This window comes from Telmatherina bonti (assembly GCF_933228915.1).
Source record: "Telmatherina bonti genome assembly, chromosome: 6".
Classification (NCBI taxonomy): domain Eukaryota; kingdom Metazoa; phylum Chordata; class Actinopteri; order Atheriniformes; family Telmatherinidae; genus Telmatherina; species Telmatherina bonti.
The window spans coordinates 34,795,391-34,823,122 of NC_136624.1; the positions used below are offsets into that span (position 1 = coordinate 34,795,391).

The 27,732-nt window shown below is 42.1% G+C and overlaps 1 protein-coding gene across 1 annotated transcript in view; it reads left to right on the plus strand.

Moving 5' to 3' along the window:
* Positions 1 to 17,781, plus strand: part of foxp4 (forkhead box P4) — a gene marked incomplete at its 3' end in the record, with an annotated part of 81,432 nt that extends 63,651 nt beyond the window's left edge. The window contains exons 6-18 of the mRNA XM_079241521.1: positions 975 to 1,113; positions 3,580 to 3,781; positions 4,248 to 4,346; positions 5,638 to 5,736; positions 8,460 to 8,547; positions 9,650 to 9,733; positions 11,435 to 11,660; positions 12,164 to 12,240; positions 12,327 to 12,428; positions 15,535 to 15,656; positions 16,212 to 16,278; positions 17,158 to 17,330; positions 17,634 to 17,781. Of these exons, the coding sequence (XP_079097647.1) occupies positions 975 to 1,113; positions 3,580 to 3,781; positions 4,248 to 4,346; positions 5,638 to 5,736; positions 8,460 to 8,547; positions 9,650 to 9,733; positions 11,435 to 11,660; positions 12,164 to 12,240; positions 12,327 to 12,428; positions 15,535 to 15,656; positions 16,212 to 16,278; positions 17,158 to 17,330; positions 17,634 to 17,781 (1,626 nt within the window). The remainder of the gene's footprint in view (positions 1 to 974; positions 1,114 to 3,579; positions 3,782 to 4,247; positions 4,347 to 5,637; positions 5,737 to 8,459; positions 8,548 to 9,649; positions 9,734 to 11,434; positions 11,661 to 12,163; positions 12,241 to 12,326; positions 12,429 to 15,534; positions 15,657 to 16,211; positions 16,279 to 17,157; positions 17,331 to 17,633) is intronic.
* Between the last annotated feature and the right edge of the window lie 9,951 nt (positions 17,782 to 27,732).

Sequence of the window (27,732 nt, forward strand, 5' to 3'; positions counted from 1 at the left end):
TTTATCAATAAACCAGGATCAAGGCTGTATTTGACTGAACATGTAGACTATTTTCAGGATGAGATCATTTCCTCTACAAGCAATAACTGACATGTCTGAGCGCTTGAGAATAGTCATTGGTGATGTGTGAGGCTGACTTTGTGCAAGTCGTGTTTGCAGGTTGTTTCCATGGCAGCAGGCCCAAATTTCCAGTAACTCATATCATCCAGTTTACCTAAACCATTAAATTGTCCAAGTAAAGAGATTGTCACCCCCCCCCCCCCCCCCCACCTGCCCCTGAACAAGCACACACAAGCACACTGCCACCACACTTCTCTTCCCCAGAGAGCGAGTCTGAAAGGAAATGACCTATTTGCCCTTCCTGTGAGTTTTCTCTGTTCAAAGAGGTCCAAGCCGCCACTCTCTTTCACACACAATGAGATGTTGTATTTATTTATTTTTCCTCCCCACCAGTTATCTCCGAAAGATAAAGTACATCTCAGGGGTTGGTTGTGCTGGGTCAGGTTCAGGAGGGGGGGGGGGGGGGGCTTTCAAATAGCACTGCACAGTCCAGGTCTGCCCCAGACTGGGACAGCAGGAAAGGGGACATTTATCACAGTAACACACACAGACATTATCACCACATGTTCTGGAGGCCTCTCCACTCTCCCTTTAACCTCCTTTAATCCCATCGCCCCTTCCTAACATTCTCGGGGTCTTTACGGTTTGGAATCAGGCTTCTTTTCTTCTTTTATCTATTACAGGTGTCATTTTGTTATCATATATTATCATTTTGTTTGCATATTTATTTGTTTTTCTACAAGTTTATTGAAATTAGTTCAAACTGACATATGTCAGTCATACGATAAGCAGCCCAAATGATAATATTGTATGTTATTTTCTAATTCAGTTTTTTTAGATTGAAATGTTTGTATGTATGTTTTGATTGAAATGTGTGTGTGTGTCTGTGTGTGTGTCTTTTCTCTGGCTCGCAGCAGTTAGGCAGTAAGCAGCTGGCCTTCCAGCAGCAGCTGATCCAAATGCAGCAGCTTCAGCAGCAGCACATCCTCAACCTCCAGAGACAAGGCCTGGTACCGCTGCAGCCCACCGCCGCCATGCAATCTCTGCAGCAAGGTACGTGCTCGCACACATGCAGAACAGAACCTTAAACATGCAACGCTTTGTAACACACATCCTGGCCCTTACTGCGTACACACACACACACACACACACACAGACATAGGCCTGTGCCCAGTGCTGCCTGTGGAGCCTGTTAAGTTAATCAGCCTATAAAAGATAAAAGGAAACCTGATTGGTGGGTTTGTGGAAAGTACTCATTTGGATAATAGGTAAAATATGCTACTAAGCCTCCTGCTTAGAGATGCATTTGTGTGTGTTTGTGCTTGACATTAGCCAGACACAAGAATATTGTCATTTTGCTATTGCTGTTCCCACTGGGTTTTTGTCTTTTCCGATGCGTAACTTCACCCACCGCCCCTTAAATTTGTCAGTAGACTTTTACAATAATAAACTCTGACTGTTGCAAGCCCGCCCTTAGTGACCATGCCTCTGTTTGTGAATGCCCACTTTTGTCTGTGGACGTGCACACATGCACGCTATCTCACTGGCAGAGAAAGCCTTAAGGGCTGTAAAGTGCCCGTAACATTGCTAAAGCGCTGACTGAGTTGACCAAACAGACCTGTTTCCTTCCCTCTGTCTCTGATCTTTGCCTTTTTTTCCCCCTTGATGCAGACTCACATGCAGTCACACACGCATACACACGCATACGTCACAAAATAAACTCAATGAAAGTTTGGAAAATTTCATTTCAGATTATTTTGGTAAACATGCAGGGTCCACCGAAGGAGAGGTTGATTTCCCGGTCCACAGAAAGGTTAAAAAATGACTGGATACGAGGATACAGTTGTGCAAGGAGAGTCTAATTTTTCAGACAGTTGCAAACATTTGGCGTCTCCTTCTCTTTCTTTCGCTCGCTCTGTATCAGACTGGAATTTCCCTGCAGTGTGAAAGAGCTGGTCCATTGTGACGGCTCAGCCAGGCGTGAGCCAGAGCATTCCTCTGACCGGCCATGCCACACAAACACACAAACACTCACGCATAAACACTTGCCCCTACACACACAAACCCACACACTGTTGCCCCGCCTCAAAGGGCTGTTGTGTTCAGTGTAAAGGTAGGGGGGGGGACATGAGGGGTCCTGCTTGGGTTTTTGTTCATTTCTACCATGGTGGTAAAGATGGAAGCACATCATATGTCTCATGTAAATTCCCTCTTATAAAATATAACAAGTTTTTTATTAAAAAAAAAAAAGAGAAATTAAAGAGGAAAAACTCTTTAAAATCTATTTCTTAAGCACAAACTTGATTTGTTTGATTTTTCTTCGTCCAGTTAGAATCTGCCTTTTCTGAAACTTTTCTAAAACTTCCCGACATGTTCATGTTGTCGACAGACATCACTGAAAAGTAAAAGGGATCATGATGGCCTAATATGGGTTTGCAGAAGCACTCCCATCTTCTTAACGTTTTTTTTTTTCTGACATCCATAGGTGGAGAAAATCCTAAGAACAGTTTTCAAGTCATGCTTTTTTGTTAAAAATCTGTTCCTCTCACATGCTTTGACTTGAACTCATGATTAAACTGCTTTCATCTGGTTTCTCTAAAGTTACATATTTATTTTAAATCGAATGGAGTCATCATATGAGCTGCTTGACTAAACAATCCTGATCTGCTTTACGCTTTCACTTTTTCGAGCATGTCTACAGATTGGTTGCATTTCTTGCAAACACACAATTACAGAAATCTATGCACACACCACCCCATTCTTTCAGGGTGAGAATTTTTGTTTTGGCGGGCCTGCAGAAGAATGCAGACAAAGCAGACATAATATTTGGATTGCTGCGAGGTCTCTGTGTGTGTGTTCGTGCAAATGTGTGCACGAGTGTGTGTGTGTGCTTGCTAAGATCCATCAGAGTAGGCTGTGGCATTTAAAGGCTTCTTTCCCTCTCTCCTTTCCCTCATTGGACCTGAAATAACAAAGCTGCAACTCAAACTTTGCTCCCACTTTTCACACAAATAACGGTACTGATAAAGTTTTCACGCGGAGGTCTCGCCATTCGGTGGCCATTTTGACAGTATTCCCATGCACTCATTTCAGACTAATAAGACCTATGAGTGAGGAGAGCGATACATTTTTAGAAGCAACATTAACCATTTTTTATTAAAAAAAAAAAAAAAAAAAAAAAAAAAGATGGAGGAACTGTGTCTGTCGGCAAGATAACATAAACCCAACCTCTTCCCTCTTCATGTCGCCTGCGTTTTGCTCTTCATCGCAACAGCTGTAATGGTAGCATGAGTGTTTATGCGGATGAAAACAATTTGGTGCCGCTACAGCGTTTGTGTCACCAGTTTATTTATAGTCTGTCTGCCTGTACGAGATTTATCACTAACATTATTCCCCCCAAGTTCTATTCCAATTAGCATAAATCAAACATTCTGTCGTCACATTTGCATGGAACATGTGAAAATTATCAAGACGTTACATGATATCCGTTGCGAAGTTGACTTTGTCCTTCTCGTACAGCGATGTGTCCGTCAGACCTCCAACAGCTGTGGAAGGAAGTGTCGGGGGTGCCGAGCAGCGAGGAGGCCCTCAAACAGGCCGAGGGCCTGGACTTGAGCACCAACAGCTCCAATTCTACCTCAGCCTTCCCCAAAGCTGCCAATGCTCACATTCCTCTGCACAGCCTGCCCAATGGACAGAGCCACACCCCAAAGAGAGACAGGTAAGAAGAACCAAATGTTTCCAGTAACCTTACTGTGATTGTGCGTCTGTGCTCTGTATGACTCTCACTCTCTCTCATTCAATCTTACGCTGTCTTGTTGGAGGTAACCTTAAAGCTTCTAGCTGGGCTTTTACACACACACACACACACATACATACAAACACAGTTGAAAAACTTACACATATGGTGTTTCACACATCACCAGGGTGTAAACATCTCTCAGCTCATTTAATAGTAGGTGTGCTGGGCTGAGCATGCTCCGCCAGTATGCTGTCAACCACATTTTGACATGACAGGATGGTGCGGAGGAGACGTGAGGAGTGGAGAGGATGGTGAATTCAGGAGGCGAAGTAGAACAAGATGGTGGCGCAGTCATTTCAAAATGCGTTGTGGTCGTATTCAGGGATGTGTTTTGTGACTGTGCATGGCTGTGTTGGCTGCTCATGGGCTTGTCTCTGTTTTTAAGAGCCAGACTGTTCGAGTGGATATCATCCTTCACCAAGGCAGACAGCGGAGACGACCATGTCCCTCTTTACCCCAAAGGCAGCCAACCTCCAAGCAGCCAGTGAGTAGCATATACATGCACACACACATGAAAGGACGAGCTGCAGATAGAAATACACATAAGAGAGTGGTGTCGTTTAGCACTGATTCACTGTTTGCACCTCGAGCATTGTTGACCCTGACTTCTGACCTCATTTTGGAGAGGGTCACAGTGTGTGGGCATGTGTTAATTAAAATTGGTTCTACCAGCTGCATGAAGATGTCATACGCTGTCATACCACAGCTACAGACTGCTGCTGGTATCCCACCAATACTGGCAAAGATGCTAGCATTACTGTGTTAGCCTGCTAAGCTAATGCATGGCTGATGTGGAGAAGAATGTGGTTGCCAGCAGTTTGTCATGTCTGCTGTCTGAGCTGCTTCTGAGTTGACTAGACCACAGGCAGCACGCACACAAAGCATACACTCCAGCCTGCACATCTGATCAGGGAGAGCTGAAGAGTGAGACACAAGGACATGTTTCCATCTGCAAGACAAATGGTTTTTGTTAGACAACGTTCTGATGTTGATTTGGGAGAATCCCCATCCCAGTCGGCATACACACGATTCACTCGTGCACATGTACACATACACACGTACACATACACACGTACATAGTCATGTAAATAAATGTGGAGACAGCAGTCGCCGGCAAGGATCCAGGTCTGAACCACATCAGCTACCGGACCTGCCGTACACACACGCACGGATACATTTATTGTATCCTGGGTCCAAACCAAACCTGGCCTAGTCTTTCATCATCACACTCACGTAGAAATACACACACACGCTCATAAAGATGGACAGATACACACACACAAACACACACATAGGCTTACCACAAAAGAACAACCAGCACATGACGGCAACCGCCACCAATCAGTCATGGCTGGTTGGTCCTGTGCCGGCTCTGTGTCAACTCCTGAAACAGCAGAACACACTAATACACACAAACACACATGCAAAACACACACCAAAGACAGAAAGACGGGTCATGGACTTAAGAATGTGACTCTGAGGTTGTTGGAGCAATTCCCTTGTTTGCCTGGCTTCTGTAACTGACCCCACTCTGCTCTATCCTCCTTTCCCTGCACTTGGCTTCAAGACCTGCACAAACTAATCACAGCTAACCACACTCAGATGGTTGCACTGATGCTGCTGTGGTTACTTTCAGGTTGTTTTTTTTTTGCATGCATGCATGCATGCATGTGTTTGAAAGTGCGGCTTATTAATGTTTTTTTTCCCCCTTATTCTAAGAAGGCATATGATTTGTTTTTTGGATTGTATAACATCTGTTGTGTGTGTGTCTGCAGTCACGAGGAGCATGCTGGCTCCCATCCGCTGTATGGCCATGGAGAGTGTAAATGGCCCGGCTGTGAAGCACTGTGTGAGGACATGGGACAGTTTATCAAGTGAGTAAACTACGCCCAGATATAACATACAAAATAAAAGCTTTTGCTGATGACTGCCTCTAGAATATGCAATTGAGACCACAAATGGAAATAAGACACTGAGGCAAAGTTATTCTTTTAACAGACTTGTGTTCCACATGTACACCCCTCCATGGCTTTGAAACTGTTTATTCTAAGGATGTGTTTATAGCTTCTTTGGGGAAGTCAGAGACTCAGTATTTCCAGGTGCATATGTACTGTATGACATAATTATTGTTTCATTTCCAGACTTGTTCTTTTTATTATCAGTGTCTTTTTTTTTTTTTTTTTTTGCTTGCTTTCAGTTTGAGGTTTCATACGAATCTAATTACTAAACTAATTATTAACATTTAAGACCAAAAGCAAACTTTAGTTTTATCAGCAGTATGAAACATAGTGCCTGTTTTTCCATGAAAATCAACTAAGTCATATTAATATTAAAGAAATAGTCAGAAAGGTGAATCATTTCCTTTAGATTGTCTCTATAAAGCAACAGGGAAGGCAGCTGAAGCTTTGTTAATCATGTACACTTAAGTCAGACACATCACTGGAGTTTTGTATTTCTTGATTTCCTAATGCAACTGTTGCCATCCGTTGCATCACATTTGCTCAGAGGCACATGCATGTTTGCACACATATGTGGAAGCACATCGGAACAAACATTCGCTTGTCATGCATGTGAATTCTTTGCTTCCAAAAGATCTTTAAGCAGTTTTACTACATTGAGTTAATGCACATCAATGCTTTCCTTCAAGCTTTAATTGTTTTTGTCTGTTTGTTTGTTATTTTTTCCAAATATCGTCTTCTTTTTGGTGGTTAAGACAACTTACCTCTCATCTCTTATTCCCTCTCTGCTCATCTTCCAGTCTTCCTGTGTTATTTCACAATTTGGAGTTAAAGTACTGTGGCTTTAACACGGGCCCTACCTCTTCCTCTGTCACTCTCAGTACAGTGGACTTCCCCTGTGGGACTAAGGCTTCTAACGAAGGTTTCACAAGCCCATAATGAAGCCCTAAACAAACTTACACTCATTACCAATGTGGGGCTCGTAGCTATTTGAACAGGGGAGATATTAATAAGCCAGAGTGATGAAATCTGTATTCACACGCGCGTGCACACATAATCACAGAAGTGTGCGTTGTGATTGTGATGGCATCGGACAGTCAGATCAAAGCTCGCAGGCAGGCTGGGAAAGTTTGGAGAGGAAAGCTGTTGTTTGGTGTCTTATTTCACGTAGCCCCAGGGCAGATGGAAGGAGAGCTAGAGTGAAAAGAGTGTGTGTGTGTGTGTGAGTGTGTGTGTGTGTGTGTGTGTGTGTGTGTGAGTGAGAGAGAGAGAGAGAGATGGAAAAAAAACAGAGGCAGCGACAGATAATGCCGTCAGTCCAACGGCGCGCTCTCTCCCAGAGAGCCTTAGTCATCGCCCCAGGAGGGGAAGAGGGTAAAACAGAAGAACAGAGGAGGGAGACACTTCGCTATTTCACGTCTTTCTTCGCGTCTCTTTCCTCTACCCACCTACCCTCCCTCCTTCTCCTCCTCCCTGTCCTCTGGTATAATACTCTGGCTGTGGTCGCCGAAGCTGGGTGTAATGTGGGTTAAAACCTTGTCTGCCAGCACTCAGAGGAGTAAACAGAGCCTCATTGTCGGGACACATTGAAAAAAAAAAAATCCCTGCTACTGTTTATGGCCCAGCTATAGAGGGAGGGGAGGGTGCTGGGGGCAGATTTGGTTGGAATAAGTGTGAATCATAGGCATTTACAGAGTTGCGGGGGAAGACGAGTGGGAAGGGGAGAGTGGACAGAAGTGGCGAAGAGAGAGAGAGAGAGAGAGAGAGTTACAGAAAGAGAGAGGGGGTGAGATCATGTTTTTGTTATTATCATGCACTTGTGTTGAGCCATCTATCTGCCTAGATTAGCCATGCCATGACATCATTGTTTTTGTTTCATTTCTAGTCTTCGCCTCATGTTGCCTAACTTCTTACTCAGACACACACACATGTACTGGACACGCATATACATATTAACATGTAACAAGGCTGGGAAGTGGCTTATGAAGTCAGCACCAAAGTACACTCGCACTACAATATAAATGAGCCCACATTCTCATACACGCTGCTCCGGCAGCAGCAACCTGTGAATAACCTTGGCGATGACAGAAGCGAGACAGGGAGGGGCGCACTGGGAAAGATCAGAAGGTCTCAGGTCCTCCCACATATGAGGAAGCAAACAGCGCCATCATTCCCAAATACACACACACACACACACACATCCAAGCACATGCACACACACACACACACACACAAATGAATGTCCCACTAGTGTTAATAAGTGGAGAGAAGTTTAGCTAACAGTCTTAAGATAAGGCTCTGTGTGATAACACATGAGCTCATATCCAGGTGGTTGTCTTGGATCATGGCTCACTGAGCTCCAGTGGAGTATAAACACACAAAACACAGCTGCTGCGTCCTTCACCAGACAAAATGAACCTCGGAGATTAGGATTTATTTTTGTTGCACTGAAACAGCTCATAACTCAGTCTAAATAAAAAAGGGAGAGAGCTTCCATCTTCCAGCTCTTCATTCCCAATCAGCCAACTGGGGTAATAATCCTCTGGAATTAAAAATGAACAATCTCGATAGGTATCCACAAATGAACTTACTTTCCAAGAAAAGACTGCGTTCTGATCTTTTCCCCCTTTCTCCTTTAGGCACTTGAACAACGAGCACGCCCTGGATGACCGCAGCACCGCTCAGTGCAGAGTCCAGATGCAGGTGGTTCAGCAACTGGAGATACAGGTGGGTCATGCACATGCACACACTTCATTTTCATTTGCTCACAAACAAAGTCATGAAGGCTGTTTCAGCCTGTCAATGGCAGTAACTTGTCTGAGGCGGGGCAGAGTTTATGGAGAGCAGTGGAGCTTGTAATTTAAAAGGAGCAGTCAGCAGGGAAGCTGCCATCGCCGCTCCAATTATAAAGCGTCTCTGGTCACCAGCAGGAGAGAGTGGAGGAGGGAGAGAGAAGAGAAAGACACAAGCAAGAGAAGGCCAGGCTGTGAGAAGTCTCTCTTGTTCTGGAAGCGGTTCGCATGTGAAACGCTCTTGAAACATCTGCAGCAGAAGAAAAGCAACATAATAAGATCATAATGAGACATGAAATGGTGACTTCAAGCAGCACTTTCCCCATTTAAGAAAGTCCCAAACAAAGTGAAAACACTGTCTTTGGTTTCCTGAGTGCAGCATCACTTTGCTGTTTGTGTGTGTGTGTCCAGCATTAGGGTTAGCTTTTGTGTTTTGCCCGTGGTGGTAAACATCGTTTAGCTGAGCCCCTGAAGCCACCACCAGGGAACACAAAGTGACAGAGAGGCAGCTGGTGTCACATCACATCAGGACAGCCGTCTCTCCCTCCTTGACATGTCACTTCATCCCTCAGCAGTCCACAGGAAGCCCACCGCTTTGCCCTCGCACACACAACACCGCACTACATCGCACCACAGACACGCAGACAGACGCAGGCACTGCGTTTAAACTTCTCTCATCTGTAGACCGACGCACATATCCTGGATGGTACTGAAGTATCTTCATGGTGCTGTCTGCCTCAATGTAGATCTGGTATTTCTGGGGGCTACACATGCATGCATGTGCACTGGTACGCAAACACACACAAAGTGTTTCCAAAGGCTCTAACAGCGTCCATTAAAGAGCAGTTAACAAAGTCAGATGGGGGCGAGTGTGTCTTCAGGCTAGGGGAAGTGTGTGAAAGAGCTGAAGGGTGCTGAAGTGGCTTACTCGTGTTCATCTCTCTGCCTGAGGTGGAACTGGTGTAATGCTGTGTCAATACCACATTAGATCATTCTAATGAGACGACGCATGTTCCACTCTTGTGTGTGTTTTTCAGCTGGCAAAGGAGAGCGAGCGACTTCAGGCCATGATGACCCACCTGCACATGCGCCCCTCGGAGCCAAAGCCTTTTAACCAACCTGTGAGTACTCTCCTTCACCCCATTTACCGCTGAACCCAACCCTTACCATTTATCATGTTTTCCAACTTATTTTTACCCTCTAGCTCCTCTTGATTGATCAGTTTCTTCACTTCTGCCCTTCATGGGAGTTCACATTCATCCCTTGCTCTCTAGCTTGGTGTCTATGCCCCCTATTGACCAATGAGAGTCAATGTGTTATTTCTGAATCCTAAAGGCTAATTTCCTGCCACTCTTTTACTTTTCTACAATGGAAGTTTGTCTTTTTGTCTCTTTTCCTCCGTCTTAAGCTTTCCATCAGAGTTAATAAATTGCGTTTGGGAGAAAACATTACTTTAATAATCTTCTAATTCATCACATGGAGTCATAAATTAGAGCTTTTTCAATATTCACATGCCCCAATCACTTCTGTCCAGGAGCTTGTTCATCAGACAGGACAACCAAAACAGCCTGCCACAGTCTTGTTTTGTTTTTTCTCAGAAAAACACTGAGAAATAGACATTTCTGTGGTTTGTATATGTCTCTGTATGTGTCCACTCCGGCTGGTGAAGTTATTAGAAATCTAATGAATATTTCATTATGCAGACTGACGCAGAGTCTTATTAAAATATGAAGATGTTGAAATTAATTGTCAATTAGGCGAAGAGTGTCTTAATTTGAGGATATAAATGGGTGCAGCCGAGTGGCAGTGTGTGCACGTGTGTTTCTGTGTACTAGTGTGTCTAGATGATGTGTTGATCGCAGGGGGATCAGCTGCCATTATCATCTAATGGGAAATCAGGAAGAGGCGTGTTCTGTCACCACTGGAGACGAGCCTCGGGGTCAGGGATTGGAGAAGGAGGGGGCAGAGGAGGAGCATCAGAAATGGAAACAAAGCTTGGCCTCAATTAACAGTGTTGGACTGTTGCCGTGGTGATGAGGCAGGGTTGCAGCTTTAATGAAGTACCTGTTAAACAGCCCCGCCCCCTCCAGTCAGCTTAAATGGAACAGAGAAGGGTCAGAGTAAAGGGAAAGAGATTCACACATTTTTACATACATGTAGACAAACACATACACAAATACACACACAGGGGTTTTAATTAGTTCTAAACTAGCAGCCCTTAAAACGGCTCTCCCAGAGTGACTGGGAATACTGGTTCTGTGTGTGTGTGTGTGTGTGTGTGTGTGCAGGCTCTGCCTAATTGGGCCGAATTGGTCCGTGAAGACTTTGCCACCGCAGAGTGCATGTATGTGTGTTCCCTTCTTACAAACATGCTGTCGTGTGGTTTTGTTTTTGTAAGCTCAGGGTTAATTGCAGCCAGTGCCGTGTGTGTATAAATATATGTGCATATTCAGACCGTGCGAGTGTGTGTGTACGCGGTTTGGTGCAAATGACAGGGCCAGATATTCATAAGAGGTGCTAAAGGCCTCACTTTCTAACTGAGTTAACGTTAGCAGTGCTTCCGACATAAAACACGCTACACCAGCAAGGTAAATAATGTCATGTTTAATGGTTGGAACAACTTACAGTCTAGAAGCGAAGTAGGTGAGCTGGTCAGTGTGTTTGCATCACTTCTGTGCTCCAAATATGATCAAGCGTTTTCGTTGACACTTATATTCACCTTTGTGACTGTCTTCATAAAACTGACAACTTTTCCGGCCTGTCGTGTCGGGCTGCTTCGTGCGGCTTGGATAGTTTAAAGACTTGTGTGTTTCTGTTCCTAGCTGAACCTGGCTTCCAGTGGCTCCCTTTTAAAGCGGGACAGCGAGGCCTACCCAGAGGGTCTTCCTCACCCCCCCACCTCAGCTGCCACCCCAATCACCCCTCTGCGCCAGGGACCTTCTGTCATCAGCTCTTCCAGCCTGCACGCACACTCCCACTCCCACACGCACGCCGTCGGACCCATACGTAGGCGCAACTCCGACAAATACTGCACCCCTATCGCCTCAGGTAGGCTGTGGGAGAAGTCTCCACCTCGCCGTTATTATCAAGTTACTTTTCACTTCATGCTGGACTTATGTGGAGCTGCCTATTAAAGGTGGAGTTTGTAAGATTTTCAATATTTTCTAAATGAATGAACTGATAAAATAGCTACAATCATAATTAGATAGTTTTTTGAACATGTAGGTTCCAGTCTGTCCATATTTGATGCGTTATTAAATTACAAGTTTAATTAATGACAAATGACAAAAAGCACTCTTTTTTTACTGGTAGGCAAACATTTAAGAAGGGTCTTTGTCATTAATTAAACTTGTAATTTAATAACACATCAAATATGGACATGTTTAAAAAAAAACTATCTAATTATGATTGTAGTTATTTTTTAAGTTAATTTCTTTTGAAAATATTGAAAATCTTACATACTCCACCTTTAAGTATTTATTTATTAATAGATTTTAAAATATCTGACGATGTTAAATTCACGTCACGTTGTGACTTTTTTCATCCACCAGAGCTCGCTCAGAACTGTGAGTTCTACAAGAACGCTGATGTCAGGCCTCCCTTTACCTACGCCTCTCTTATACGTCATGTGAGTCTTCCCAGTGATCCCTCTCACTGCCACTCCAGTGATATAAAGTCCCCATCTAACATATATCCTGTTCCTCCCTTTCTTAGGCCATTCTGGAGTCTCCAGACAGACAGTTGACTCTCAATGAGATCTACAACTGGTTTACACGAAAGTTTGCCTATTTCAGGAGAAATACAGCCACATGGAAGGTAAAACAATCCCAAAAGCAAAAAGCTACATCTAACTTTCACTGAAATTCTGAATCTTCTCTAAGTAGCTGAAACAGGGGCACATTTGCACCATTTGACTCCCAGGTTTGTTACGGGACAGTAGTGAGTGAAATTAGGAATGAATCAGCTCTTAACAAGTGATCCAGGAGTTTTACATGACAAGGCAGAGGCACAGCTACTGAAAAAAATGAAAGTTTTGTCTGCGGCTCTGTATGCACAATGTTTTAAATCCAGACTAAAACATGGTATTCAGCTCTGACCAGTAGAAAGCTGATTGCCGGAAAGTAATTGTGGTCTCTGCTCTGTGATTAAGCCCCTTACTCAAGCTGATCCCAGCTGAGACTTGTTAGGACACAATGAAAGAAACAGCATTTGGAGGCAGCTTTTATTGTGTTATTTGGAACAGTTGCCAAAATGACCTCACGTTGCAGCATATGTAGTCACTCTGAAGGCTCGAATTTAACACTTTTACAGCGATATGTGTGCCACAGAACTTACAGACGCATATTTCAAACCTCACTTTGCTCTGATCTGACATTTATTGTCAGTTTTTGTCCTTTATATAAGACATTCTTTCTATGATTGTCGTTTTCTTCCTCATGCTTTACTCTCTTTATATGCATCTCACTCTCGAGCCTAAAAAAAAAAAGTGTGTCTGGCCCAGTAAAGCTACATCTAGCAGCTACCCAGCCCCAGTACAGAAAAGCACATGCAAAGCTAACATGCAATGCTCATGATCACACCCTGATGTGTCGAATGCACACAGTCCCACCAGCTGCTGCCCCGTTTTAAGAGAAACCTCACACTGATGCGGGTGTTGGAATGAGGGGAAGTAAGCGAATGAGGAAGAGTTAGAAGAGGTCGTAGACAGCCTTCTTCTAATAGGCCTAAGAAAAGATGGAGGGATGAGGAAGAGGTGTTGCGAAGGTTAGGAGACAGGGTGGCAGGAATATCTTTACTTCCTCATTTTACTTTTATGAATTTTAACTATTAATGCCTGGTGTCTGCTTTCTCTGTCATTCACCTGGAGGACCTTTAAATATAGCTCACCATGGCCTTATGTATTTATATAGCAGCTCAGCGAGTCAAATAGGGCCGTGGAGATGTATGTCCTTTAATAAGCCGTTATATTTCATGAGGAGAGCAGCAGTGTCAGCGAGCGGAAGTCATTGATCAGGAATACAGAGGTGCAGAAAATGAAGAAGAGACAGAGGAGAGGAAGGGATGACTGAGAGACTGCTCTCAGTCATCCAAGTGTCAATTCAAGATACAAGAGTTGAGGTCTGTTTTTATCAAGTACGTTCCTCCTTTTTTTTTTTTTTAAATGTTTTTATAGACTTAGACTTAGACTTAGACAGTCTTTATTCATCCACAAGGGAAATTCTGTTGTCACAGTAGCTCAGAACAGCAATAGAGGAAGAAATAGAAACAGCAATAGTAGGTAAGAGAGAAAAAAAAGTAAATAATAGTTGAACTTATGTTCAACCATGATAACTAAATGAAATTTATTAAATAATGAGGACATTTTTAAGATACTTCACTTTTCTTCCATTGTTTTTTTTTTTTTTTTTGACAAAGTCCTGCAATTTTGTTTAAATTTGATCTTTGAATGCTACTCCTAACGTTTTACATCCCCTGCTCCAAATGCAAGGATTTGAATTTCATTTGTCTTGCTCCACCTGCTCCACTATGGCTGCTTCAATCACTTTTTTACAACATATATGACACATTCTAAGAATCCACCTAATCCAATCACATAAGTAAAACTACATTTAGATATAAAATTCTTAATTATTTAGTAATTATAATTGAATGTGCATGAAATCTGAATGTTAAACATTGAAATGGGCCAAGATTTTGTGCACCATCTGCATTGACAGAAACGTTTGTCAACCTTTGCTTTTACCTAAACATTGGTCTGACTTCACAATTGTGCTTTTACTTAAAATATCTGAAGGCTCTTTTCTCCTCTAATCATCATAAATCCAATTGAAAGTTACCACAAACGTGACTGCTCACTCACTTTGTTTATTACAGCGTTATTACACCTGCTTAAACATAAAAGGAGAAACAGACTGATCAGTTTTTGCGGCATTGAAGCAAGAACTCTAACAACTACGACCCTTAAATAAATGGATGCTGTTTTGTTGTTTCTTCTTTCTTGTTTCGTTACATGCACTTATATTTTGCTAAATTTCTACCTCCAATTATTCTCCCCCATCCTCTCCTTTCCCACCTCCTTTCCTCCCCTCAGCTGGAGGGAGTGGAGATGACTGGCACATGTGCTGTGACCCACTGTAAATGACTGCTAATGTTTTAACTGGGAGAATTAGGCTTTCATCACGGAGACGAATGCAAATAGCACTGCAAAAGCACCGGTGTCTGTGCGTGTGTGTTTGTGTGTGTATGTGTGTTTGCACTGTCAGGGTGGCGGGCGGAGATTGGGGTCAGACTCATTTACAAAACTTAGCATCACGGCTCGGGGGGTTGAGGGGATGCGGGGGAGAAAGGGTTCCTCCGCTGATTATGGCTCGTGTAATTACGTGTATGTGTTTGTGTATGTGTGTGTGTGTGTGTATCTGCGTGTGTAATTACGGCAAAGAGTGATGCATGCCTGGCCTGTCCCTCCCTCTCGGCTTAGAACAGCGTGTCAGAGAGAATATGCAGGATTTAATTATAGACGAATTAAAATTGGTAATGAAATTGGGCATGAACAAACTACAAATAGCAGATGAAAAGGGAGGCCTGTCCCTGGGGGGTTGAGACGAAGATAGCGGTGTGCTTGCCTGCTTGGCTGTCTGAGTGCCTGTGGATGTGTGTGCGTGTGTGTGTGTGTGTATCTGTGTGTGTGCTGATGATGACTGATTAGAAACATTCTGAGATAAAATAACGCTTCTGGAGAACTGCTGCTTTGTATTAGCACTGTGCTGAGAGCTGCAGTGGAGGCTGCAGCGACGGGTGGAAAAAGTATAGTTAAGGTTAAAAAAAAAAACCACATTGCTATCCACAGGTCTTATTTCTTATAAACTTATATGGAAATTATTGCTCAAACCAAACTTAAAAGGTGCTCTTGCTCTTTTCCCAGAATGCTGTGCGCCACAACCTGAGTCTGCACAAGTGCTTTGTTCGTGTTGAGAACGTGAAGGGCGCCGTGTGGACTGTGGATGAAGTTGAATACCAAAAGAGGAGACCACCAAAGATGACCGGGTAAGTGTTCACACAGCACACACCAGTCAAGTTCAAGTTAGCTTTTTTTTTGTTCTGGTGCACAGCTGAGTCTGACGAGAGTGTGAGCTTATGGATGCTGGCAATATGATTGCCTAAATGGATCTGCTGCTATTACTAAGAGGCAGTCTCACAAATTACATAAAACAAAGGTGGGGAAGGGAGGGGGGGTGCGGGGTTATGAAGCGCTGTATACATGTGTGTGTTACCCTGTTTGTCGACACCATTAGTAAGCAGCTGTGTGAGATGCAAGACAAGAAAAATCCTTGTTAGCTTGTGTAAACAGATGTTCTCTCCAACCATCGGGGATAATTACGCACACACCTGCACGCCAGATATCAGGCGCTGCTTTCATATGTGTGTTTCAGCAGCTGTTTACAGTGTGTGAGTGTTTCTGTCTGTAAAGTATTTGCTAGATTTGTCATAGTGCTTTGATTGAGGGGACAACTTTTCACATGTGTGAGCAATCTGTGTCTCACCCCCACCTTTGTTTCTCTCCCTGTGTGTGTGTGTGTGTGTGCGCATGCACACGTATAGAAGTCCCACTCTGGTGAAAAACATGATTTCAGGCCTGGGCTTCGGTTCCCTAAACGCCAGCTACCAGGTAAGGCTTGTCCTCCTCTTTTCCCATGTCTTCTCATTTCTCTCTCTCTCTCTCTCTCTCTCTCTCTCTCTCTCTCTCTGTCTTTCTCGCCCTCACGCACACACATATAGCAACCAGTCACAATCAAGGACACTAATATCAATTCCCTCTTATAATTAGCAGATTCCCTAACGGCATTCACAACACCTCCCTCCGCCTCCCCCACATCAACGCACCCTCTCACCTCCCACCTCACTTTCTCACACATGCACCAGCATCATCACACACACACACACACACACACACACACACACTCACCTCATCACTTCACTTTAGTGCAGACACATCAAATGCACTTTTGCGACTGGGATGATTTATAGCATCAAGTAGTTGTCAATTAAGGTTACTGCATAAAATTACCGCCTGTCCCAGAAAATCCACCTCTGAGCCAGAGAGAATTCCTTTTGTCTTTTAATTTTTCCGGTGTGAGAGGGGAGGTGGGGTGAGCCTGCCAGCTGGCGTCCAACCTGTCTCACACAGCATTTGGATGTTGGATAGCGGCAGGAGCTGCTCTGTTGTTTTTCCCTTCTGCAGACACAGATGTTGCACTTATGTTTCCGCGTCTAAGTTGAGGTTGTGGCTCCGTCTCATTCAACATTCCTTTTGAGACTATTGTGTGATCAAACATACTTTTAAAAGAAACTTGAATGTGGAAGAACAGCTCTTGAGATGTAAAGTACTGTATATAAGTGCCCCCTAGTGGATTATCGTGATGTTCACTAGGACTTTTATTAGAGGATACAAAAGCCCTCCATATGAATGCAATATGAGTGGCTTTTTTTTTTTTTTCCTTTTTTTCTTTTTTTTTTTAAATGACCATTCGACTCTGTGTACATATAGGCGGCTTTGGCAGAAAGCAGTCTGTCCTTGCTGAACAGCCCCCCCTTGGTGACCCCTCCATCTGCAGCCAGCCTGAACATGCTACATGTGGGCCATGACGATGTCAGCTCCACGGTGGAGCAGGTCAACAGCAATGGTAGCTGCAGCCCCACGCTCAGCCCTCAACAGTACAGGTAAGCATAGACACTCGCGTGAACATGCACGTACAAACACACTAGATGGTACAAGGAAGCAAATCTCCTGCATCATGCTTGTGTAGGGAGCACATTTAAGAGACATTACAAACTGATGCTATCTGAATTTGATGATAATATTGAACTTAAAGCCCAGAGATGGACTGCCAGGATGGATGGATGGATATTGAACTTAAATATTTACATATGAATCTGACGTACATCTATCTTGTACATGTGAAAATTCTGCCTTGAAAGCTCCACCCATCACTTCAGTGGCAGCTCTCTGCTCTCTCTCTGCAGCCACCCGGTTCATGTGAAGGAGGAGCCCACTGAGGTGGAAGAGGACAGTCGGCCAGTATCCCTCCTTGCTGGCATCACACACAGTCTGCCGCTGCCCAGTGATGAGCGCGACCTGGATGAGGATCTTCCCACCGAGGAGCTGGAGTAAGACAGATCCACGGCAGAGCAGAGGGATGGGACTTTCACAGATCAATCCCCAAGCCCTCTCGCCGGTGTGAAGAGGAAAAGATAGCAACAGTACACTCAAGAGCAAAGCGAGAAGAGAGTAAAAAAGAGAATGTTTTTTTGTTTTTTGGTTTGTTTTTAAGAAAATTCAAGCAACCAAGGATGACATTGAAAAAAAAAGAAAAAAAACAGGGTTAGAAGAATTTTGTTACTTTCCGACGCAAAAACAAGACTGTGGAGCACTGCTTTACCTCCGTGTGTTGCTTTCACAACACTTGGCTCAGAGGTGTAACACCACTTAATACACACTTGCATAAAACACGTACACACACACTCGTTTACTTGTCAAACCATGTTTTGTCGCCCTCCCTGGAAAAATCCCCCGACATGCAGAGACCCTGCGAGGTGTGGACACACACTCTCCAGCTTGCATATACCCTCCTCTCTGTGGTCTCTGACTGCCAGGCTGGCCATTTTCTCTTAGTGGAGAAGACACACAGATGTGTGTGTTTGGAAAAAAAAAAAAAAAGACACACACACACACACACATAGGGTCATGTGTATATAGATTTGGAGCAGTCACCGGGGGCGGCATACCCCTCCCTCTTCTCCTCTTCGAGTCAGTCACTTGCTTTTTTTTTTTTTTTTTTTTCATTTTCATCTATTTGATTAAAATGAAACCGTTGGGCTTCAAGATGGGGAGGAAAAGAGTGTCAAAGATTACCTCCAACACTTGTGCACCTGTGTGTGAGCGCACGACAAGGCTGACCGGACAGAAGCGGTGTGACCCCGATCCCTGCCTAAACCTCTGACAGCAGCAAGACACTTAGCAGGGGACATTGTTCAAACTCTTTGTTTCTAAGTAGAAAAAAAAAGAAAGAAGACATTTTTCCTACCATACTTACATCCCACGCCAACTCACCCCAACCCCGACCCCAGGAAGACTGCAGGAATAGGACCGTTTGGTGCTGTCCTTCTTCTCTGCTCCATCTGCAGATGGAGTGATGAGCATTGAACACTTTGGAGAAAAAGAAAAAAAGAGGGGAAGCAACGGAAAATGAGGGAGGAAGCGTCTACAGAAACTTTGTGACAAAAAAAAAAAAAAGAAAAAAGAAAACTGTTGATTATGGAATATAACAAGAAAAATTTGTGGTAGCTTTTTGTCATTTCCTTTTTTTTTTTTTTTTTTTTTTTGATATCATTGTTTTTTTTTTTTTTTGAGGATCAATATTTCCAAGGCGGAGTTCTGTTTTGGCGTACCTTTTCTACAGATGCTGTTTTTGTTTTTGTATTGTGTTTAATTTACTGTGGTTGTCACACCATTCCAAATAAGTATTGGCAAAAAAAAACAAAAAAACACCAACAACAAAAATCCACAAAAAGCGCAGTATTGTCCCGACCTTACCTGTCCCTGTCCCAAGTGTAGCATGCAAGAAATTGGAAAAAAAAAAAAAAGCACTTAAAAGTTGCCACTATCCAGACAGATTATTTAACAGATGAATCTTTTTTCTCTCTCACTTTTTTTTTTTTTTTTTTTGGTTGTGTATTTAGCTAAGAAATAACTGTAATGCTTTAAAAAAATATATAGAAAATATATATTATTACTGCAGTCAGAGAATACCTCATCCCGCAAAGGTTCTGCCCGGAACTGTGTCCAAATTGATAAAGAAGTAAGGGGGAATTCTTTCTGTGGGACACCAAATGTGGCAACTCTGCTCAGCTTCGATTCAAAGCTCTATGGTTGTTATGGTTACTGTGTAGAAGCTATCTGCATTCACTGTGTGAGTTAGTTTGTGTTAAAGGAAAAGCACGTGAGATTTGTTTCTTTGTTTTCTGTGAGCATCAAAGCATTACTTTTCTCTACAGTGCCATACCAAATTTAACATTTATTTTATTCTATTATCTGCTTATTCCCATTTATTTTTGTTACAGGTAACCAAAGAAATATGTAGAAAACCAAAAACCCTGTTGTTTATTTTGCCCTTTGTCTTTCTATTTTTTTAAAAGATGCTAAAGAACTGGCCAAAAGACAACAAACCAGAAGTTAAAATTCATACTATTGTGTTCATATAACTATTGTGTTGGGATTACATGACCTACAGTGCTGATCATTCCAGAAACCAAAGTGTGTAAAGCAAGTTTAAATTCGGAGACGGTTATAAATAGTTCAAATTTGATATGGGGCCAAAAACTTACACAAAACCTCGCACAGTTCCTCTCAAGAGAAGCTATAGAAAAGTAAAGAGCACTTAAAAGATGAAACCCTGTCTCTGCTTTACTCAGGCGCAACTGTGTTTCAAACACACCCCAGGAATGGCCCCACTGTGACAGCATTTAAATATAACACTGACAGATGCTGATTAAAAAACAGAGAAGCAAAATCAAATTTTTGGCTCTCATTAAACAACTAGAGATACAAGGTACTTTTGTTTTGTCATAAATATTCAGAGCTCTGAAATTTAGAAAAAAAAAAAATCTAAATCAATACCCTGATGATCTGTATGTGTTGTTCATGTGACGAGGAAGTGTTCTGTAATGGCTTCAGTAAAGTCTCATCTTTGGATAGGGAGAAAAATATTCTAAATATCTATTAATACAAAAAAGAGGGAATAACTAAAAGCAATGGAAATCTAGCAAAGTATGAGGAAAACGACGAAGGGACATCTTGTAATCGCAAGTTGAGTTCATGTTTTATGTCAAATTGTCGCCTGCATTATTTTTCTTTTTTAATAAAAGAACCTTTCCGATGACTTTGTTCAAACAGGACTGTTTCCTGTCACATTCGAGACTGGTTGTCTTGCAGAGTACAAAAGTGGTAGACAGACATCTTGAAATGAGATAAAAAACCAAAAATAACACTACCTCCTTTTCCAAACTGTTCAACACCTAGCCAGTGCGAGACTGAACTCTCCTAGATGTTTTTTTCCTCCACTTTTCCTCAATGATTATAAGGAATGCCAAACTTGTTACACTTACTGTATGACTGACAAAATCTAAAAAAAAAAAAAAAAAAAAGAAAAAGAAAAAAGAAGGTATTTGGTCATCCGGAATCCCTTTCACATCCGCTTAAGCCCAAAAACATAAAGTTCTTTCACTTTCCATATGATTAAGAATGACTACCTCTCCTTATACCACAACTCACACACTCTCTACATCTCTAAATGTGTTGTGAACTTTTTCCCACACACACACATACAGATAAATATGATCATTGTTTTTTTTATCAGCTGTGTAAAATGACCACCTGGTTCGCTCTGTGAGCTCTGTGAACAGCCTCTCAGCTGTTGCTGTGCATGTTCAGGATCAGGCTGAGCCCTCAAAGGCTGGTCATTAATGGATATGTGACGCTGCAGGGAGCCGATTGTCAGCAGTAGCGAAGGGTTCAATATGACACACACTAACACACACTTGCACATGTACACAGTGGTGCAACAGAAGATTAGAAACAGAGGCTCTGACCATCCAGATTTCCAAAGACCCAGAACACAGCTGTACCCCCCCCCCACCTTCACCAGAACACTCACAGAGACGTTGAGAGGACTCACACACTTAATGAAACTCATCACTACTACGTTTTAGATCCAAACCAAGAGGAACTGCTGCATCCAGTACATTGATGATATCTGACTTGTGCTTTAAGGTACACCTGTAAACAAATCTGTTTTATAAAGATGTAGATTGTTGACAGGTCACCGCGTAACACTTCTGTTCTTTCTCCAGCTTTGGCATAACATGATGACGTATTGTTGTATATTAATGTTTGGCTAGTCTCTCCAAGGCTTTCTTTCCCATTTTGTCCTTTGAGTTGTTTCTCTCTTTTGGGGTTTCTTTTCATTTTCTGCACCTGTTAAGCTATTGTAAAGCTTTCAGCTCGGATTTCTATACTGTACTGCTAATGCTGAATATATGTATTTATCATTTTAAAGTGCTGCAGGTATCTTGGTTTATTAGTTTTGTTTGGTTCTTTTTTTTTTTTTGTTTTCCTTTTGTTCGTTTCCGTTTTTCATTTCATCATAAAACGTCTGGGACGCTGATTTTTTTAAGTGTATTATCAAAAAAGAAAAAAAAGAGAAGAATTACAGTTAGATCAGTGGTTTAGGTAACACCTGTTTGTATATTTATCTTAGCTAGATCTATTTTGATACTTTTTTGTCTCTGTACTGCATTTATGCATTTTTAAGGTAAGAAAAAAAACCAACCAATGGAAAACAAACTAAAAAGTTTCTTCATTATGTATTGATACCTCAGAAGGACTTTTTCTCAAAGACAGGACCAAAACCTCTGAAAAGAAAAAGAGAAAGAGGAAAAAGTGTAAGAATATGTAGCCCCTCTCTTGCTTTAAAGAAAAAAAATGCAGAGTTCTAGAAAAGTATTGCTGTTGGTCCTTCCAGGGGCCAGTATGTGTCCCTGCTCCCTGTGACCCCTCCCTCTGACCCCTGACTCCTGTCATTCCTGTGCTGAACTCCGACCCGCAGAGCTGTCAATCATCTGCAGGTGCCGAGGGGCTGTTGCTGAGTCAAACACCTGGCAGGTGGTGACCAGCCACACAGCTCGTCTCCCAGTCCCAGTCACAAAGACTGACAGTGTTGTTGCATTTTGATACTCCTCCTCCTGTGTAGTCTTAATACCAAAATGTGGAATGGCTCTCAGAGATGCAGCTCATCCTCTGACTACCAAAGGCATTGCGAGCCAACATTGCTTAGTCCAAACTCATGAACTGTAACCAAACTGTAACCAAACCAATGCCACAACCTTAACCAACCAAAAAGCAAGCTACTTCCAAAACTCTTCATCGACTTCACTGATCACCTTTTCTGACAGCCGTTATCCCTCTTACATCTACATAACAGTGCTGTTGGAGCCGCCTGCATCCCATTGGCTAGCGTCCAACCCAAAGGACGCAGGGAGATCGAATCCTGATGTGTGATTGGTCAGTTCTGAGGTGTCATTTGAGGGGGAAGGGACTCTCAAAGTGGAGCATTGCCTGATGGTATTATGAAACAGCCAGAATTTGATGGAACTACCACTTCAGCTCTCCTCTGGTAAAACCTTAGGAATGTGTGTACATTTTCAGCGGTGACTCTCTTTATTGATTCTTAGTTCAGTTTACCAGTTTACCTCCCTTTATCCTTTGGTTTTTGTTATTTTTTCTTGTTATTTGAAAGTGTGACCCGAGGAAGAGGCGGGAACAGGAACTGGGTGGTGGCTTTAGACGGACAGTGGAGCCCAGCCCTACGACCCTCCACCCCGGGGTAGCCATGTAATGCCAGTCACTGCCCTTTCCTTCATGCTGTATAAAAACACACACATTTATCTGTGTATTTGTAACCTGAATCTTCTTGTGTCTGTCCATGCAGACAATAAAAAACTGTACAGTAGGTCTAGTTGCATGTAATCTGTACTAATTATTGACAATGGCATTATAAAATGCAATAAAATACTTATTACACTGTCTTATGCTGCACTTTTTTTCTTCGTCAGTTACAATAAGTCTTTCAGAAATTTAGACAGCTCAAATAACTTTATTATAATGAAATAATTCATTTTTAAAGAGTTTCTTTAAGATTTTACGTGATAAGAAAGCAAATTATTCAGACTTAATAATATAAATCCCTTCATCCATATTGGCAAGTTCATTATAATAAACTGAATGTATTTTGATCAGTCATGTTCAAATGTATTAAATGGCTTTTTATTTTTGAATATTTAACCAATAATTGATGTGATTTGCCAAAAATGACCTGTTTCAAAATAAACAAAGAATTTAAAAATGTAACACCTGATACTCCTCGGTGCAAACGTTGGCGTTCAGCTTGCGCCAGCCCTGTAGGCCTACTGAGAGGTCAGCATGTGTTGTGATACAGCAAGTGGCCACCAGGAGGGGTAAACAAACCAGACAACACAAGCTGCATCTCACATAAACACAAACCCAGCAACAAAAACATTGCTGGACTCCACTGACATAGTTTGACCAATAGGGTGGGCCAGAGGGTGCAGAACCGACACCAAGTGAGCCGTTTGCACCAAACATGATGAGGCGACCTGCATCAATACAGGTGGATGAACACTTTTTGGGGTTTATACAGAAGATTGAATTCTGCTTACAGTTCAAGAAAGAAACATTTTCTGCAACCTGTGAGTTAAGTTACATGCATTTACTATTTTCTCCCCCCCCCCAGCTCCGCCTGTGTCTGTCTACCTTGCAGCTTTGCTACATGCCCTACAGCTCATCTTTTAACCTCAACTCTGCATCGTGGATGTGTTGCCACAGGGAGAAAAAATGGAAAGTGGTTGAATGCTTTTTGGAAAGTTGAAACTTTGTTTAATCTTGTGCTTTTAGTGAAGTTCTCTGTTAGTCTGCTGAGAGGAAACTCACTCTTGGCACCTAAATCCCTGTGACATTTGGTTTTGGGAGAGCCCCTTTCTTTAAGCCCATTAGAAACCCACAAGTGCACATGCACACATAAATACACACTCACTGGCATACACACATCATGAATACAAAGCAGAAACTAAGTACAATATACTTGTACAAGGTGAGCCAGGGTGCAGAGTAACAAAGGGGTTATTCTTGGCGTTTTACTGTAGTGTTTGGCACAAACACGATGCTGCACATATTTCTTAATTCTTATCTGGACAGAGTAAGCAAAAGTGTGTGTGCATATGACTGTGGATTGTGCATTTGTTCATCTTGAGGAAGATTTGCTTCTGCTGGTCCATCCGTATGTAGACTTGGGATTGTAAATCAATATGCCTGTTTATATGACTGGGTGTATGGGTGGGTGTGAAGGGCTTGGAGTCCCAACAGCATGGAGAGCACTGAGGTCCAGGCAGACCCTATGAGTCACAGAATAAATTCACTGAGAGCCACACTCACATCTCTCCCCTGTTCACTCACCCCGTCGTGCCTCTCCCTTCTTCCCTTCCATGTCTGTGGCTATAACAGTAGGCCGTCCTCCAAACAGTTTATTGACTCACTCAAAACAACGCAACATATTGTGTATCTGCTGCTGCATGCGTCCACATGGATCCGCTTATTCTCTTTTTTCTTTTGCTCTACATTTCAGTCTTAGCCAGCTATTTTCAAATTACTCCAGGCTCTGATATGTTTTTGTTCTTCGTTTGGCCTCAAATATACACAGTCCACAGACACTTCTATGCTTTTATTACTAATAATAATATTGTAAAGAAAAGATAAATCAAACATACCTTTAATTTGTTTTTGTTCAGAAAAAAACACATTTTCTAATAGTTACAATTTTTTAAATGTTATGTATTTGTTCATTTTTGCATTAGATATTCATATTCAGATTAATGATTAAAGTCATCCTGTAAGTCCCAACTAAAACTTTGACGTGGCAAATGCTCGTCAGATGAACAAGATTCAAAGAAGATGCAATAAACTGGTTTCCTTTGGAGATTTGTTTGGACCGGTTCTACAAAATTAAAACCTGGCATTCCACAGCCTATTTGTAAGATAAAACATAATTTTGGCATTTGCTATGCATTCCTTCTTAATAAATCTTATAATGTATAAGCCAAACTGCATTGCCTCTCTTTTTAACAATGAATGGATTTACATATTTTTAATGTATTTGTTTTGTTTTAATGCATTTTTAGGCAACAAATGAAAATATATTCTATTAAAAGTGACCCAAAGTGTTGGGTTAACACACAGTCCTTGTTTAACTAGGGCTTAATTTTAGAAAATAACCCTTACAAAACTGGGAAAATGTAATGAATTGTTTTGTCGTTTGTTTGTTTGTTTTGCTTCCCTGAAGCAGTCATCTGAAAATCATTTCTGCTGCTTAAAGGACAAACTGAAAGAAATGGACTCATCTGAAAAGATTTCTGCAATAATTTATTCCTATCACCAGGCCACAAAGAAATTTGAAAAGTATTTAGAAATCTTAGGACATTTGCATCAGTGAAGCTCTCCTGAAGTTCCATCTGAGTGAATCTACATGGTTGTTCAAGGTGCATTTGACAGGTTTCTATAAACTACTAAAGTCAGACCAAGCACAGAAGCCAAAACTGTGGAAATGGTTAAAAATACACTTTTTCAGCTTTCCAACAAAAGGTCCAGGTCAGGTCCAGGTCTCTAAGACTTTATGTAAAAACACATGGATTACTTCTTTGGCATTTAAAATGTATTTTTATTTAATAACAGGTAAGAGAAAATCAGAGTTTGCATCTTCTGCTTCGCCCACCATCCAAAGACATGCATGTTAGGTTGACTGCTCACTAAATTCTCCCTCTCCTTTTTGTAAGTGTGAATGGTTGTTTGTTCCTCTGTGTTGGCCCTGTGATGGACTGGCAACCTGTCCAGGGTGTACCCTGCCTCTTGCCTGATAATTGCTGGGATAGGCTCCAACTTCCCTGTGATCCTTGGATGGATGGATGGATGGTACAGGAAATGAATGAATGAATCTAAAAGAAAATCTAAAAGAAGAAAATCGTTGCAGTTGTGAAATTTAAGGGAAGGGTTAGGGTTAGCTTTGCTTGAAAAACAGCTTAAACTGTTGTTTATTAAAATTCTTGCCTATCATATCATGATTAATTTTCTTATTTGTCTACAGCAGAATTTCATCTTGGACTGAAATTATGTCTCTCTGTTGAAAATCCTTTGTGAATAAGTTTCCCCAGCTGAACAAGGGAGAGAACAGACATCAGTGCTGTTCTTTCTGGAGGGTCATCATCCGACATGCATTTAACCGTCCTTCACCTACGTCTAACCATTCTTTATCATTGAGGGACTGGCACTCACAATAGTAATCTTACATCTCAAAATCTAAGAAATTTACAGTTTCACAGAGGATACCTGAGTGTCACACTGCTACTTGAATCTCTGACATCAAGCTGTTGGTTTATCACAGGTAAGCCTATGTTTTCCCTCCCTCTGAAGCATCCCCTGAGACGTCATGAGTCTGATGGGAAAGTGGATGAAGCTATGTGACTCCATGTGTGGCAGAAAGAACCAGAGAGAGAGAGAGAGAGAGAGAGGGCCCCAGCCACGGAACAAAAGCATCTTTGTGAGTGATTGGAACCACATTTCACCCTCCCGTCTCTCTCTTTCTCCCTCACACACACTCTTCCTCAAGCTCTCTCTTCCTACCAGTAATCATACCTTTCAGAAACACTGAAAGAAACAAAAATTTAAAACAACATTCAGAGATGGACACTCATACATCGAGAGGCTCCGGTTTCGATTCACTGGGAGCTCACCTCTACACACACAAACATCTTTGTGAGTGTGTGTGTCTTCTCCCTCTCTCAGTCTCAACATTACCTGCTTCTGTCCTCCCACAGCATGAAATTTCATCAAGTCTGGTCAGACGATCTTAAAGAAGCGGTGCAGGGCTCAGCTCAATCCTCCTGCAACCTGTTCTTTCTCCTCTGACTCAGAGAACCGCAGAGCATCTGAACCCTCGGCGGTCTTAACCAAACAAGAACCAGGTCTGACAAGAAGATTGCCTTTGGACAATTTGCACTTGGTCCGGCTTCAAACAGAGTTTGTACATGAGTAGCTGCACTTTCAGTTAGAGTTAGAGGTTTTGGTTATGTGCTACACAATGCCACCCGATTCACAGATAAAGCACAATGGGAGACAGAATATTGTTTCATCTTTTAGATGTATTCTAAACTTCATTACACATTTTGGGAGCTTCATTAATTATCTTTCATTTTAGCTTCATTTTAGCCAATTCACCAGTTATAATTAGAAAGTATATTATGCAGAAATATTTCTTTGGTGTGGATTTCTTTAATTTATAGAAACTACATAAATAAAGAAATTAATTATTGAACTTAGACAGAATTCTGTTTGGACAACACAAATTGTTTGAAAATCTGACCATCAATTCAGACTGACCGCATGACATGCTCACAAATCCTTCATTTCAGTGTCAAAGTCGGGTTTGTTTCATTAATGTTT